At 43.2% G+C, this 16739-nt stretch overlaps 1 protein-coding gene across 1 annotated transcript in view; it reads left to right on the top strand.

Moving 5' to 3' along the window:
• LOC115200657 (AT-rich interactive domain-containing protein 3A) overlaps positions 1 to 16739 on the top strand; it is a 209827-nt gene that overhangs the window by 137675 nt on the left and 55413 nt on the right. Inside the window, exon 3 of the mRNA XM_029763863.1 lies at positions 3565 to 3637. Within this exon, the coding sequence (XP_029619723.1) occupies positions 3565 to 3637 (73 nt within the window). The remainder of the gene's footprint in view (positions 1 to 3564; positions 3638 to 16739) is intronic.

Here is a 16739-nt window from a genome sequence, read left to right as displayed (position 1 = left end):
TCTTTCTCTGTATCTCTCTGTCTCGCTGTATCTCTCTCTCTGTATCTCTCTATCTGTATCTCTCTCTCTCTGTATCTCTCTCTGCATCTCTCTCTGTATCTCTCTCTGTATCTCTCTCTGTATCTCTCTCTCTGTATCTCTCTCTGTATCTCTCTCTCTGTATCTCTCTCTCAGTCTCTGTATCTCTGTCTCTCTCTGTCACGTCCTGGCCAGCATAAGGGTTAATTGGTATTGTAGTTTGGTCAGGACGTGGCAGAGGGTATTTGTTGTATGTGGTTAGGGGTGGTGTTTTTCTAAAAAGGGCATTTGATTTAAGTATTCCGGGGTTTTTGGGCACTGTTCCTTGTTTACGTATTTCTATGTTGATCTAGTTAGTTGTATGTCTATGTTTGGTTAATTGGGGTGGACTTCCAATTGAAGGCAGCTGTGTGGTGTTGCCTTTGATTGGAAGTCCTATATTAGTTGGGTGTGTTTGTCTGTTTAGTTGTGGGAGATTGTTTCTTGTTTTGCCGAGTGAGCCTTTCAAGACTGTTTCGTTGTTCGTAAGTTTGTTTCGTTTTGGTGTGGTCATTCTGAGTTAATAAATGTCAAGATGAGCGTACACATACCTGCTGCGTTTTGGTCCTCCATTTCCAACGACAACCGTCTCTGTCTCTGTCTCTCACTCTCTCTTCTCTTGCCTCTCTCAGTCAATTCAATTCAAGGGGTTTTATTGGCATTGGAAACATATGTTAACATTGCCAAAGCAAGTGAAGGAGATCATAAACAAAAATGAAATAAACAATTTTTTTTTTTACAGTAAACATTACACTCACAAAAGTTCCAAAAGAATAAAGACATTTCAAATGTCATATTATGTGCAAATAGTTAGAGTACAAAAGGGAAAATAAATAAACATAAATATGGGTTGTATTTACAATGGTGTTTGTTCTTTACTGGTTGCCCTTTTCTTGTGGCAACAGGTCACACATCTTGCTGCTGTGATGTCACACTGTGGTATTTCACCCAGTAGATATGGGAGTTTATAGAAAATTGGCGTTTGGTTTCAAATTCTTTGTGGGTAGCCTATGTCATTGAGATATTCTCCATATGTTAGTCATAATTTACTGTAAATAGATGCTTGTTGTTTCTACAGTACTTCAGTTTGTTTTGGTACGACGCTGACTTCAGTTTATCAGTCAAAATATACAACTACTCAAATCCACTATTTTTATTTTAAAAGAAATTTTTAAAAGAGAGAAATTCCCAGCTACAGGAGGGTATCTGTTCAGCCACAGGAGGGTATCTGTTCAGCTACAGGAGGGTATCTGTTCAGCTACAGCTACAGGAGGGTACTGTTCAGCTACAGGAGGGTATCTGTTCAGCTACAGGAGGGTATCTGTTCAGCTACAGCTACAGGAGGGTATCTGTTCAGCTACAGGAGGGTATCTGTTCAGGAAAACTGAATGGAGACAACCAAAGAGTTTAAAGGTGTGACCATCTCCTGTATTCAGACATTACAGGTTGTTCTTCTGAGTCTGGGAGGCTGGGAGGCAGGGAGGCTGGGAGGCAGGGAGGCTGGGAGACAAGGAGGCTGGGAGGCTGAGAGGCTGGGAGGCTGGGAGGCAGGGAGGCTGGGAGGGTGGGAGACAGGGAGGCTGGGAGGCAGGGAGGCTGGGAGACAGGGAGGCTGGGAGGCTGAGAGGCTGGAAGGCTGGGAGACAGGGAGGCTGGGAGACTGGGAGGCTGGGAGACTGGGAGGCTGGGAGACTAGGAGGCTGGGAGACTGGGAGGCTGGGAGGCTGGGAGACTGGGAGACTGGGAGGCTGGGAGACAGGGAGACTGGGAGGCTGTGAGTAGGGAGGCTGGGAGACTGGGAGGCTGGGAGGCAGGGAGGCAGGGAGTCTGGGAGACTGGGAGGCTGAGAGACTAGGAGGCTGGGAGGCTGAGAGGCTGGGAAACAGGGAGGCAGGGCGGCTGGGAGGCAGGGTGGCTGGGAGGCTGGGAGTGTAAGAACAGCTCTAGTTGTCTCCTCCCTACCGTGGATAAAATGTATGTCCATGATACTGTTCCTTCACAGAGGAGGCACTGCGTCTGTTAGTATCCAGACACTCTGTTTCCAGATCATAAGATGATCTTATATAATGAATTTAGAACACTCAAGGTTACTCACAGATTGTCTGAAATCTGTAACAACAATTACAGATTCACATATACTCTTATTCACACACAAAATAAACAATGTATGGTTTTTAAAGGTTTATGTGAGCCAAATAATAGTAAAGAGGTTTTAAAATAGTATAGTGACGACAGTCTACATTGTTGTGTTTTGGTCTCCTTGTCTAATGTACCTTCCATTTGATGTTTTTGGTGTGAAAGTACACTAGTGTGAAATTCTGGAGGTACTCATTGATAGTAATTTAATCGTGGATGTTGTTTTCTAAAACACTTCACAGTTTGAAATGGCTTCAATACAGTAGTATAAACTTCAATACATTAGAATAAACTTCAATACAGTAGTATACACTTCAATACAGTAGAATAAACTTCAATACAGTAGAATAAACTTCAATACAGTAATATACACTTCCATACAGTAGTATACACTTCAATACAGTAGAATAAACTTCAATACAGTAGTATACACTTCAATACAGTAGAATAAACTTCAATACAGTAGTATACACTTCAATACAGTAGAATAAACTTCAATACATTAGAATAAACTTCAATACAGTAGTATACATTTCAATACAGTAGAATAAACTTCAATACAGTAGTATACACTTCAATACAGTAGAATAAACTTCAATACATTAGAATAAACTTCAATACAGTAGTATACACTTCCATACAGTAGTATACACTTCAATACAGTAGAATAAACTTCAATACAGTAGTATACACTTCAATACAGTAGAATAAACTTCAATACAGTAGTATACACTTCAATACAGTAGAATACACCTCAATACAGTAGTATACACTTCAATACCGTAGAATAAACTTCAAAACAGTAGAATACACTTCAATACAGTAGTGTACACTTCAATACAGTAGTATACACCTCAATACAGTAGTATACATTTCAATACAGTAGAATAAACTTCAATACAGTAGTATACACTTCAATACAGTAGAATAAACTTCAATACAGCAGTATACACTTCAATACAGTAGAATACACTTCAATACAGTAGAATAAACTTCAATACAGTAGTATACACTTCAATATAGTAGTATACACTTCAATACAGTAGTATAAACTTCAGTACAGTACAATAAACTTCAATACAGTAGTATACACTTCAATACAGTAGTATACATTTCAATACAGTAGAATAAACTTCAATACAGTTGTATACACTTCAATACAGTAGTATACATTTCAATACAGTAGAATAAACTTCAATACAGTAGTATACACTTCAATACAGTAGTGTACACTTCAATACAGTAGAATAAACTAATGGAAGTAACATGAATGAATGTTTCACCGATCTTCTTTGTGTGATTGTTTTGTCTATGAAACGGTTGCCTTGAGGCCAGGTTTAATCAGATTGTCTCCCTCTTCTTGTCTTCCAGTTGTACGAGTTGGATAATGACGACAAGAGGAAAGAGTTTCTCGATGACCTCTTCAGTTTTATGCAGAAGAGAGGTGAGTTGTTATTAATATATTATAATAATAACAATAATAATAATAACAATAATAATAATAATAAGGTAACCATTTATTTCAATATTCCATATAGATGATCTCATAGGGTATGATTTTAACTAACCCTAACCTTTACCATTATCTTAACCAATTCTCTAACCCTAACCCTTATCTTAACCCTTATCTTAACCATTTCTGTTAACCTAACGCTAACTGTAATATTAGCAAGCAGTTGCTATTCAACAGATGGTTTGTTGATAGTATGTCCATCTGTAGAGCCTCTACAGATGAACTATCTGGATTATCCAAATAAAGTGTCAATAATAATAATAATAATAATAATAATAATAATAATAATAAAGTCATTCTTGAAGAGAAGTGAATTCTGGTCTTCTATGAGCGGTTGTTAAAACTGTGTCATCCTAAAAAGTTGAATATTTTAATGTGTGTTTTTTACATCCATAACTCAAAAGCAAAAGTTGTCTGTCTGTCTGTCTGTCTGTCTGTCTGTCTGTCTGTCTGTCTGTCTGTCTGTCTGTCTGTCTGTCTGTCTGTCTGTCTGTCTGTCTGTCTGTCTGTCAGCTTGTCAGCCTGTCAGCCTGTCAGCCTGTCTGTCAGTCAGCCTGTCTGCCTGTCTCTGTCTGTCTGCCTGTCTGTCAGCCTGTCAGCCTGTCTGCCTGTCTCTGTTTGTCTGTCTGTCTGTCAGCCTGTCAGCCTGTCTGCCTGTCTTTGTCTGTCTGCCTGTCTGTCAGTCTGTCAGCCTGTCTGTCAGCCTGTCTGCCTGTCTCTGTCTGTCTGCCTGTCTGTCCGCCTGTCAGCCTGTCTGCCTGTCTCTGTCTGTCAGCCTGTCTGCCTGTCTGCCTTGTGAAAACACAGATGCTGCAGGTAGTTAATAGGAGAATGTGTGTTTTGAAAGACCCCAGACCCTGGATGATAGTTGTGATAGGATCTGGAGCTGTTTCCTTCCCAGGGAGAGAGAGGGGGGAGAGAGGGGGGAGAAAGGGGGGAGAAATGGGGTGTTTGATACAACAGTGGCACGCTAACCAACCCCTCAACGCAACCCCCCCCCCTTCTACTGGCAGTTTGTTTTATTATATCTACATCCCAAATGGAACCCTATTCACTTTATAAAGTGCCACTGTTGAACAGAGCCCTAGGCTTCACGGGGGCCACTGTTAAACAGAGCCCTAAGGCTTCACGGGGGCCACTGTTGAACAGAGCCCTAAGGCTTCCTGGGGGCCACTGTTGAACAGAGCCCTAAGGCTTCACGGGGGCCACTGTTGAACAGAGCCCTAAGGCTTCACGGGGGCCACTGTTGAACAGAGCCCTAAGGCTTACTGGGGGCCACTGTTGAACAGAGCCCTAAGGCTTCCTGGGGGCCACTGTTGAACAGAGCCCTAAGGCTTCACGGGGGCCACTGTTGAACAGAGCCCTAAGGCTTACTGGGGGCCACTGTTGAACAGAGCCCTAAGGCTTCCTGGGGGCCACTGTTGAACAGAGCCCTAAGGCTTCACGAGGGCTCAGGTCAAAAGTAGTCGACTATGTGGGGAATAGAGTAGCATGTATGGGATGTAAACAAGATGTTTGTGAACAGGAGGGGAATAACTTATGGAGGGGACTGGATGGGAGCGGAGGGGAGGGGAGGGGAGCAGAGCTGAGGGGAGCTGAGGGGAGGGGAGGGGAGTGGAGTGGAGGGGAGGGGAGTGGAGCTGAGGGGAGGGGAGGGAAGTGGAGGGGAGGGGATGGGGAGGGGGGCAGAACGGAGGGGAGTGGAAATGGTTATGTCCCAAATGACACTCTATTCCCTGCATGGAGTAGTAGACTACTGACCAGTCTGTCACAGCAAGAAAATTATCCTGCAGCAACAGGAAATGTGAATTTTTGTGTGGATTAGGGGTTGTTACGTTATCAGTTAGGGAAAATCAAGCCTGAAATGTTAAAGTGGAAATTACAAACTCTAGAATTATTTTTAAATCTTTCCTGTTGTGCAACAACAGGTCGATCAAAATGAGATGTACACCTATATATAGGGTATATTGGGACGCAGCCTGGGAGATCAGCCTGGGAGATCAGCCTGGGAGATCAGCCTGGGAGATCAGCCTGGGCCTTGTGTAAAATCAGGAACACAAGGATTGACACAGTAGCTAGTTTTCCATCCCAATTGGCGACAGATTTTAATGCGAATATTCTAAAATCAGCATAAATAAAACATGTTTTGTCTTCCAACCTGTGAAGTTCATCACAACTTCATCTGTAGTCTAATAAACTGTATGGTTTCCTGAGTCGTAGTGGGAGGACCACACAACAGATCTGTAGTCTAATAAACTGTATGGTTTCCTCAGTCGTAGTGGGAGGACCACACAACAGATCTGTAGCCTAATAAACTGCATGGTTTCCTGAGTCGTAGTGGGAGGACCACACAACAGATCTGTAGTCTAATAAACTGCATGGTTTCCTGAGTCGTAGTGGGAGGACCACACAACAGATCTGTAGCCTAATAAACTGTATGGTTTCCTGAGTCGTGGTGGGAGGACCACACAACAGATCTGTAGCCTAATAAACTGTATGGTTTCCTGAGTCGTAGTGGGAGGACCACACAACAGATCTGTAGTCTAATAAACTGTATGGTTTCCTGAGTCATAGTGGGAGGACCACACAACAGATCTGTAGTCTAATAAACTGCATGGTTTCCTGAGTCGTAGTGGGAGGACCACACAACAGATCTGTAGTCTAATAAACTGTATGGTTTCCTGAGTCGTAGTGGGAGGACCACACAACAGATCTGTAGTCTAATAAACTGTATGGTTTCCTGAGTCATAGTGGGAGGACCACACAACAGATCTGTAGCCTAATAAACTGCATGGTTTCCTGAGTCGTAGTGGGAGGACCACACAACAGATCTGTAGTCTAATAAACTGTATGGTTTCCTGAGTCGTAGTGGGAGGACCACACAACAGATCTGTAGTCTAATAAACTGTATGGTTTCCTGAGTCATAGTGGGAGGACCACACAACAGATCTGTAGCCTAATAAACTGCATGGTTTCCTGAGTCGTAGTGGGAGGACCACACAACAGATCAGTAGCCTAATAAAGTGCATGGTTTCCTGAGTCGTAGTGGGAGGACCACACAACAGATCTGTAGTCTAATAAACTGTATGGTTTCCTGAGTCGTAGTGGGAGGACCACACAACGTCATCGCGTGACTCCAAGTTTACTTTCGATATGACGGTTATTAGATCAATATTTGTGGATAAAAGTGTTTCCACCGCCATTTCTCGTATAATTTATTAAACTGACATAAAAAGATCCCACGTTGTCTAGCGTATTTGGTTTTGTCAACATTTGTGAAATGTTTTATCCGGCGTGTACTTTACTCGCATGAAAAAAGGATGAATGGAAACCTGGTTAGTGACAGCACTATAATGTTGAGAACAGGACTGTTTTTTTTTTTGTTGTTGTTATTTTGGGTTAGTCTTTCTTTAAGATGTTATGCGGGCTAAATTTTAGTGAAAGTTGTTTCTATAAGATTAGTTTTTGTCTTTAATTATTATTATTTATGTTCTTGTAAGTCATGGATTTGTTAGAATGAAGTAGAAGGAAGAAACATATTATATATGATAGAGTTAAGGTGTAACCAGGTCTTCATGGGATATCGTTTACATTTTAGCAGACACTCTTATCCAGAGCGACTTACAGTAGTGAATGCATACATTTCATACATTTTTTTCCCCGTACTAGTCCCCCGTGGGAATCGAACCCACAACCCTGGCGTTGCAAACACCATGCTCTACCAACGGAGCCACACGGGACCTATAACCGCGGCTTGTAAGATGATGCAACTGTTCACCATTTTAATTAAAGGAACAATACCCTTCAGTGATTGGTTTTCCTGTTCCACTCTACACTAAAGCAAAAGGCCACATCAACTATGTAACAGCAGGGATCCAGATCGATGATCTCTACTCTCAGTCTGGAAATCAATCACAACTTTCTGACAAACATGGTAAGAAATGTGAAAGAAATTAGTACATTAGACATGTTTAGTTCAAACTGCCCGCGTGCATTCAGCCTCTGACATATGATTGCTTAATAAGGTGCTAGCGTCCAAAATGGCACCCTATTCCCTATATAGTGACTACTATAGACCAGAGCCCTACTCCCTATATAGTGGTACTACTATAGACCAGAGCCCTATTCCCTATATAGTGGTACTACTATAGACCAGAGTCCTATTCCCTATATAGTGCACTACTATAGACCAGGGCCCTATTCCCTATATAGTGGTACTACTATAGACCAGAGCCCTATTCCCTATATAGTGGTACTACTATAGACCAGAGCCCTATTCCCTATATAGTGGTACTACTATAGACCAGAGCCCTATTCCCTATATAGTGGTACTACTATAGACCAGAGCCCTATTCCCTATATAGTGGTACTACTATAGACCAGAGCCCTATTCCCTATATAGTGGTACTACTATAGACCAGAGCCCTATTACCTATATAGTGGTACTACTATAGACCAGAGCCCTATTCCCTATATAGTGGTACTACTATAGACCAGAGCCCTATTCCCTATATAGTGGTACTACTATAGACCAGATCCCTATTCCCTATATAGTGCACTACTATAGACCAGGGCCCTATTCCCTATATAGTACACTACTATAGACCAGAGCCCTATTCCCTATATAGTGGTACTACTATAGACCAGAGCCCTATTCCCTATATAGTACACTACTATAGACCAGAGCCCTATTCCCTATATAGTACACTACTATAGACCAGGGCCCTATTCCCTATATAGTACACTACTATAGACCAGAGCCCTATTCCCTATATAGTGGTACTACTATAGACCAGAGCCCTATTCCCTATATAGTGAACTACTATAGACCAGAGCCCTATTCCCTATATAGTACACTACTATAGACCAGAGCCCTATTCCCTATATAGTGACTACTATAGACCAGAGCCCTATTCCCTATATAGTGGTACTACTATAGACCAGAGCCCTATTCCCTATATAGTAGTACTACTATAGACCAGAGCCCTATTCCCTATATAGTGGTACTACTATAGACCAGAGCCCTATTCCCTATATAGTGGTACTACTATAGACCAGAGCCATATTCCCTATATAGTGGTACTACTATAGACCACAGCCCTATTCCCTATATAGTGACTACTATAGACCACAGCCCTATTCCCTATATAGTGGTACTACTATAGACCAGAGCCCTATTCCCTATATAGTACACTACTATAGACCAGAGCCCTATTCCCTATATAGTGGTACTACTATAGACCAGAGCCCTATTCCCTATATAGTACACTACTATAGACCACAGCCCTATTCCCTATATAGTGACTACTATAGACCAGAGCCCTATTCCCTATATAGTACACTACTATAGACCAGAGCCCTATTCCCTATATAGTGACTACTATAGACCAGGGCCCTATTCCCTATATAGTGGTACTACTATAGACCAGAGCCCTATTCCCTATATAGTGGTACTACTATAGACCAGAGCCATATTCCCTATATAGTGCACTACTATAGACCAGAGCCCTATTCCCTATATAGTGGTACTACTATAGACCAGAGCCCTATTCCCTATATAGTGGTACTACTATAGACCAGAGCCATATTCCCTATATAATGGTACTACTATAGACCAGAGTCCTATTCCCTATATAGTGCACTACTATAGACCAGAGCCATATTCCCTATATAGTGGTACTACTATAGACCAGAGCCATATTCCCTATATAGTGAACTACTATAGACCAGAGCCCTATTCCCTATATAGTGACTACTATAGACCAGAGTCCTATTCCCTATATAGTGACTACTATAGACCAGAGCCCTATTCCCTATGTAGTGACTACTATAGACCAGAGCCCTATTCCCTATATAGTGGTACTACTATAGACCAGAGCCCTATTCCCTATATAGTGACTACTATAGACCAGAGTCCTATTCCCTATATAGTGACTACTATAGACCAGAGCCCTATTCCCTATATAGTGGTACTACTATAGACCAGAGCCCTATTCCCTATATAGTGACTACTATAGACCAGGGCCCTATTCCCTATATAGTGGTACTACTATAGACCAGAGCCCTATTCCCTATATAGTGGTACTACTATAGACCAGAGCCATATTCCCTATATAGTGCACTACTATAGACCAGAGCCCTATTCCCTATATAGTGGTACTACTATAGACCAGAGCCCTATTCCCTATATAGTGGTACTACTATAGACCAGAGCCATATTCCCTATATAGTGGTACTACTATAGACCAGAGTCCTATTCCCTATATAGTGCACTACTATAGACCAGAGCCATATTCCCTATATAGTTGTACTACTATAGACCAGAGCCATATTCCCTATATAGTGAACTACTATAGACCAGAGCCCTATTCCCTATATAGTGACTACTATAGACCAGAGTCCTATTCCCTATATAGTGACTACTATAGACCAGAGCCCTATTCCCTATGTAGTGACTACTATAGACCAGAGCCCTATTCCCTATATAGTGGTACTACTATAGACCAGAGCCCTAATCCCCCTTATAGTGGTATACTATAGACCAGAGCCCTATTCCCTATATAGTGGTACTACTATAGACCAGAGCCATATTCCCTATATAGTGGTACTACTATAGACCAGAGTCCTATTCCCTATATAGTGCACTACTATAGACCAGAGCCATATTCCCTATATAGTGGTACTACTATAGACCAGAGCCATATTCCCTATATAGTGAACTACTATAGACCAGAGCCCTATTCCCTATATAGTGACTACTATAGACCAGAGTCCTATTCCCTATATAGTGGTACTACTATAGACCAGAGCCCTAGTCCCTATATAGTGGTACTACTATAGACCAGAGCCCTATTCCCTATATAGTACACTACTATAGACCAGAGCCCTATTCCCTATATAGTGGTACTACTATAGACCAGAGTCCTATTCCCTATATAGTGACTACTATAGACCAGAGCCCTATTCCCTATATAGTGGTACTACTATAGACCAGAGCCCTATTCCCTATATAGTGACTACTATAGACCAGAGTCCTATTCCCTATATAGTGACTACTATAGACCAGAGCCATAACCAGAGATACGTCCAGTCCTTCAGTCAGAGGATTTGGGGGATGGGCAGGTTTATTCACCTCTTTAATCCATTAATGGAAGTGTTAGACACTTTAAGGTGATAGGTTGAGGTTAGGTGATAGGTGATAGGTTGAGCCTAGGATCATTCTGGTCAAAAGATATAGGAACGGCTCTGCAATAGATAGCTGCCGTTTTTACGGGCACCCGACCTGTTCAGCTATTTTGTTTTTTTTGTATTTTTTTGTAGTTGCACTGATTGTACATTTTTGTTGTTGTACATAATGTTTCTGCTGTCGTTTCCTATGATTGAAAAGAGCTTCCGGACATCAGAACAGCGATCGGTAACCTGGTTTTGGATGATGATTTCTACTTCAACGAGTCAGCGGTGCAGGATATACTGCTCGCCTTGGGCCAGGCCCTAATCCCAGAGATTAGACCGGGCCCTAATCCCAGAGATTAGACCGGGCCCTAATCCCAGAGATTAGGGCCACGTCGGCTATATAAATTGCCGACGTGCGGGTACTCTGACGAAACTACGTCTGGCGAGTAAATAAACCGTCTCTACCCTCCGTTCTATCGGCGAACATACAATCATCGGAGAACAAACTGGATGATCTCCGTTCGAGACTATAATCTCAATCCGATTGAGGAAAAGATTAACGGAGTAAAGTACAGAGAGATCCTTGATGAAAACCTGCTCCAGAGTGCTCAGGACCTCAGACTGGGGCGAAGGTTCACCTTCCAACAGGACAACAACCCTAAGTGCACAGCCGAGACAACGCAGGAGTGGCTTCAGGACATGTCTCTAAATGTCCTAGAGTGCCCAGCCAGAGCCCGGACTTGAACCTTATTGAAGATCTCTGGAGAGACCTGAAAATAGCTGTGCAGCGATGCTCCGCATCCAACATGACAGAGCTTGAGAGGATCTGCAGAGAAGAATGGTGTGCCAAGCAGGTGTGCCAAGCTTGTAGCGTCATACCCAACAAGACTCGAGGCTGTGATCGCTGCCAAAGATGCTTCAACAAAGTACTGAGTAAAGGGTCTGAATACTTATGTAAATGTAATATTTCATTATGATTCTTTTTTAAATAAATAAAATCCTGTTTTTGCTTTGTCATTATGGGGTATTGTGCATAGATTGATGAGGTGGGACAATTTAATCAATTTTAGAATAAGACAGTAACCTAACAAGATGTGTAAAAACGTCAAGGGGTCGGAATACTTTCTGAAGGCACTGTAGCCCTGGTTTCTCATCGGCATCGGCAGGACAGAACGGCAGCATCGGTTATCAGCTCAAGGGGGGAGGTGTGTGTGTCTCTTTGTTAACAGCTGGTGTGTGATCTCTAATATTAAGAAAGTCTCGAGGTTCTGCTCGCCTGAGTTAGAATACCTCTCACGATAAACAGCGGACCGTACTATATTTTTTTTGTAGCTATCTATTTACCAACACAAATCGATGCTGGCACTAAGCCCACTCTCACCGTAAGTAAAAAAAGAAAATGTTCAACTCAGAGTCGGCGCTCCTAGTGGCCGGTGAGTTTAATGCAGGGAAACTGAAATCCGTTTTACCTCATTTCTACCAGCATGTCACCTGTGCAACTAGAAGCGACAAAACTCTAGATCCCCTTACAAAAGCTCTCCCTCGACCCCCTCATTTGGCAAATCTGACAATCAGACTGTTAAATAGCAAACACATGCCGGCCTCCACCCACTACCCTGCCCTGAACTTAGCCACTGAATTTACCACCCGGTTACTCAACCGTGCACCTTAGAGGTTGCTGCATAAAATGTGGTGAGTAGTTGACTCAAAGAGAAAGACAATAGTTAAACAGTTTTCAACAAATTAATTTCTTCAAAAATGAAGGAGAAGCAAGAGAGAGAGTGAGAGAGAGAGAGAGAGAGAGAGAGAGAGAGAGAGAGAGAGAGAGAGAGAGAGAGAGAGAAAGAGAGAGAGAGAGAGAGAGAGAGAGAGAGAGAACTATATTCCATATTTGTTTTCACTTTCACTTACTTAGCAGTGAATGCAGCTAGCTAGTTTAGCATACTCAAAACACCCGGCTCAAACAGAGAGGGATGCTATGTTACCTAGCTATCCAACTCTGGAACTTTTCCATAGTGCCCTCGAAGCTCATCACTAAGCTAAGGACCCTGGTACTAAACAACTACCTTCTTCAACTGGATCCTGGACTTCCTGACTGGCTGCCCCCAGGTGGTGAGGGTAGGCAGCAACACATCCGCCACTCTGATCCTCAACACGGGAGCCCCTCTAGGGTGTGTGCTTAGTCCCCTCCTGTACTCCCTGTTCACCCACGATTGCACGGCCAGGCACGACTCCAACACCATCGTTAAGTTTGCAGACGACACAACAGTGGTAGGCCTGATCACCGGCAACGATGAGACAGCCTATAGGGAGGAGGTCAGACAACAACCTCTCCCTCAACGTGAGCAAGACAAAGGAGCTTGGTGTCCACATCACCAACAAACTATCATGGTCCAAACACACCAAGCCAGTCGTGAAGAGGATACAACAAAACCTTTTCCCCCCTCAGGAGACTGAGAATATTTGGCATGGGTCCTGAGATCCTCAAAAGGATCTACAGCTACACCATCGAGAGCATCCCGACCGGTTGCATCACCGCCTGGTATGGCAACTGCTCGGCCTCCGACAGCAAGGCACTACAGAGGGTAGTGCGTACAGCCCAGTAATTCACTGGGGCCAAACTCCCTGCCATCCAGGACCTCTATACCAGGCAGTGTCAGAGGAAGGCCCTAAAAATTGTAAAAGACTCCAGCCACCCAAGTCATAGACTGTTCTCTCTGCTACCGCACGGCAAGTGGTACCGATGTACCAAGTCTGGAACCAAAGGACCCTGAACAGCTTCTACCTCCAAGTTATTAGACTGATAAATAGTTAGTCCGGGTAGCTATTGATTAACTATTTAACTATCTGCATTGACCCTCTTTGCACTTTTGACTCATCAAATACCCTGCTGCTACCGTTTATTATCTATCGTGTTGTCTAGTCACTTTACCCCTACCTACAGTAAGTATACTGCTGTTACTGTCTATTATCTATCCTTTACCCCTACCTACAGTATACTGTCTATTATCTATCCTTTACCCCTACCTACAGTATACTGCTGTTACTGTCTATTATCTATCCTTTACCCCTACCTACAGTATACTGCTGTTACTGTCTATTATCTATCCTTTACCCCTACCTACAGTATACTGATGTTACTGTCTATTATCTATCCTTTACCCCTACCTACAGTATACTGCTGTTACTGTCTATTATCTATCCTTTACCCCTACCTACAGTATACTGCTGTTACTGTCTATTATCTATCCTTTACCCCTACCTACAGTATACTGCTGTTACTGTCTATTATCTATCCTTTACCCCTACCTACAGTATACTGCTGTTACTGTCTATTATCTATCCTTTCCCCCTACCTACAGTATACTGCTGTTACTGACTATTATCTATCCTTTACCCCTACCTACAGTATACTGCTGTTACTGTCTATTATCTATCCTGTTGTCTAGTCACTTTATCCCTATCTATATGTGCATATCTACCTCAATTACCTTGTAGCCGGCACATCGACTCAGTACTGGTACTGTGTGTATATAACCAAGTTATCATTGACTCAGTACTGGTACTATGTGTATATAACCAAGTTATCATAGACTCAGTACTGGTACTATGTGTATATAACCAAGTTATCATTGACTCAGTACTGGTACTATGTGTATATAACCAAGTTATCATAGACTCAGTACTGGTACTGTGTGTATATAACCAAGTTATCATTGACTCAGTACTGGTACTGTGTGTATATAACCAAGTTATCATTGACTCAGTACTGGTACGCTGTGTATATAACCAAGTTATCATTGACTCAGTACTGGTACGCTGTGTATATAGCCAAGTTATCATAGACTCAGTACTGGTACGCTGTTTATATAACCAAGTTATCATAGACTCAGTACTGGTACGCTGTTTATATAACCAAGTTATCGTTACTCATTGTGTATTTATTATTACTTTTAATATTATTTCTCTATTTTCTTTCTGTCTGTCTGCGTTGTTGGGAAGGTCCCAGTAAGTCAGCATTTCGCTGTTAGTCTACACCTGTTGTTTACAGAGCATGTGACAAATAACATTTGATTTGAATTTGCTGTGGCATTTCACTTTATGTGGTTGTTGATGAACACTAGTGTTTTGTCATTTTACAAGTACGCATAACACAGTAAATAAATAGTGTGTGTGTGTGTGTGTGTGTGTGTGTGTGTGTGTGTGTGTGTGTGTGTGTGTGTGTGTGTGTGTGTGTGTGTGTGTGTGTGTGTGTGTGTGTGTGTGTGTGTGTGTGTGTGTTTCAGTAGCTATACTGAGTTGATCCAGCTATAGTCAATTACTAGGGCTTATGACCTTATGGATTGTTGCCCAACTGTTCAATTACCAATTGATTTAAGATTTAGGAAGATGGCAGAGAGATACATTGTCAGAGCTGACAGAGAGATACATTGTCAGAGCTGGCAGAGAGAGACATTGTCAGAGCTGGCAGAGAGAGACATTGTCAGAGCTGGCAGAGAGAGACATTGTCAGAGCTGGCAGAGAGAGACATTGTCAGAGCTGGCAGAGAGAGACATTGTCAGAGCTGGCAGAGAGATGGTTCATCATCAGTATCTGCAGTATCTCTGTCTGTCTTTAAGACTTAATCAGAGTGTTCTGTCTCTCTATCGGATCCATCCAAGCAATCAATGTCTCTCCATCACTGTCATCTGGCTAAAGGGTGTCAATAACGGAATGGGTGAAATTCTAACATTGGCCTCCTAACACACATACACAGGAGAGGAGAGGAGAGAGGGAGGGGAGGGTGGAGCAGAGGGGAGGGGAGGTTAGGGGAGGAGAGGAGAAGACAGGAGAGGAGGGGAGAGGAGAGAAAGAGAGGAGAGGTAGAGAGAGGAGAGAGGAGAAAGAGAGGAGAGATAGAGAGAGGAGAGGAGAGAAAGAGAGGAGAGGGGAGGTAGAGAGAGGAGAGGAGAGAAAGAGAGGAGAGGTAGAGAGAGGAGAGAGGAGAAAGAGAGGAGAGATAGAGAGAGGAGAGGAGAGAAAGAGAGGAGAGGAGAGGTAGAGAGAGGAGAGGTGAGAAAGAGAGGAGAGAGAGAGGAGAGAAAGAGAGGAGAGAGGAGAGGAGAGAAAGAGAGGAGAGAGAGAGGAGAGGAGAGAAAGAGAGGAGAGGAGAGGTAGAGAGAGGAGAGGAGAGAAAGAGAGGAGAGAGAGAGGAGAGAGAGGTAGAGAGAGGAGAGGGGAGAAAGAGAGGAGAGAGAGAGGAGAGAAAGAGAGTCTGTCACATCTTGTAAAATTATTGACGACAGGAATGCAGCTGTTTTATCACTCCGACTCATTTTATTGTTTCCCCTTTGGCTAGCCCTGGTGAAAACCGCCTTTGGCTAGCCCTGGTGAAAACCGCCTTTGGCTAGCCCTGGTGATAACCTCCTTTGGCTAGCCCTGGTGAAAACCGCCTTTGGCTAGCCCTGGTGATAACCTCCTTTGGCTAGCCCTGGTGATAACCTCCTTTGGCTAGCCCTGGTGATAACCTCCTTTGGCTAGCCCTGGTGAAAACCGCCTTTGGCTAGCCCTGGTGATAACCTCCTTTGGCTAGCCCTGGTGATAACCTCCTTTGGCTAGCCCTGGTGAAAACCTCCTTTGGCTAGCCCTGGTGATAACCGCCTTTGGCTAGCCCTGGTGATAACCTCCTTTGGCTAGCCCTGGTGAAAACCTCCTTTGGCTAGCCCTGGTGATAACCTCCTTTGGCTAGCCCTGGTGATAACCGCCTTTGGCTAGCCCTGGTGATAACCTCCTTTGGCTAGCCCTGGTGATAACCGCCTTTGGCTAGCCCTGGTGATAACCGCCTTTGGCTAGCCCTGGTGAAAACCGCCTTTGGCTAGCC

The sequence above is a fragment of the Salmo trutta genome, chromosome 9 (assembly GCF_901001165.1).
Source record: "Salmo trutta chromosome 9, fSalTru1.1, whole genome shotgun sequence".
Lineage (NCBI taxonomy): Eukaryota > Metazoa > Chordata > Actinopteri > Salmoniformes > Salmonidae > Salmo > Salmo trutta.
This window is presented reverse-complemented; position numbering and strand designations above follow the sequence as displayed.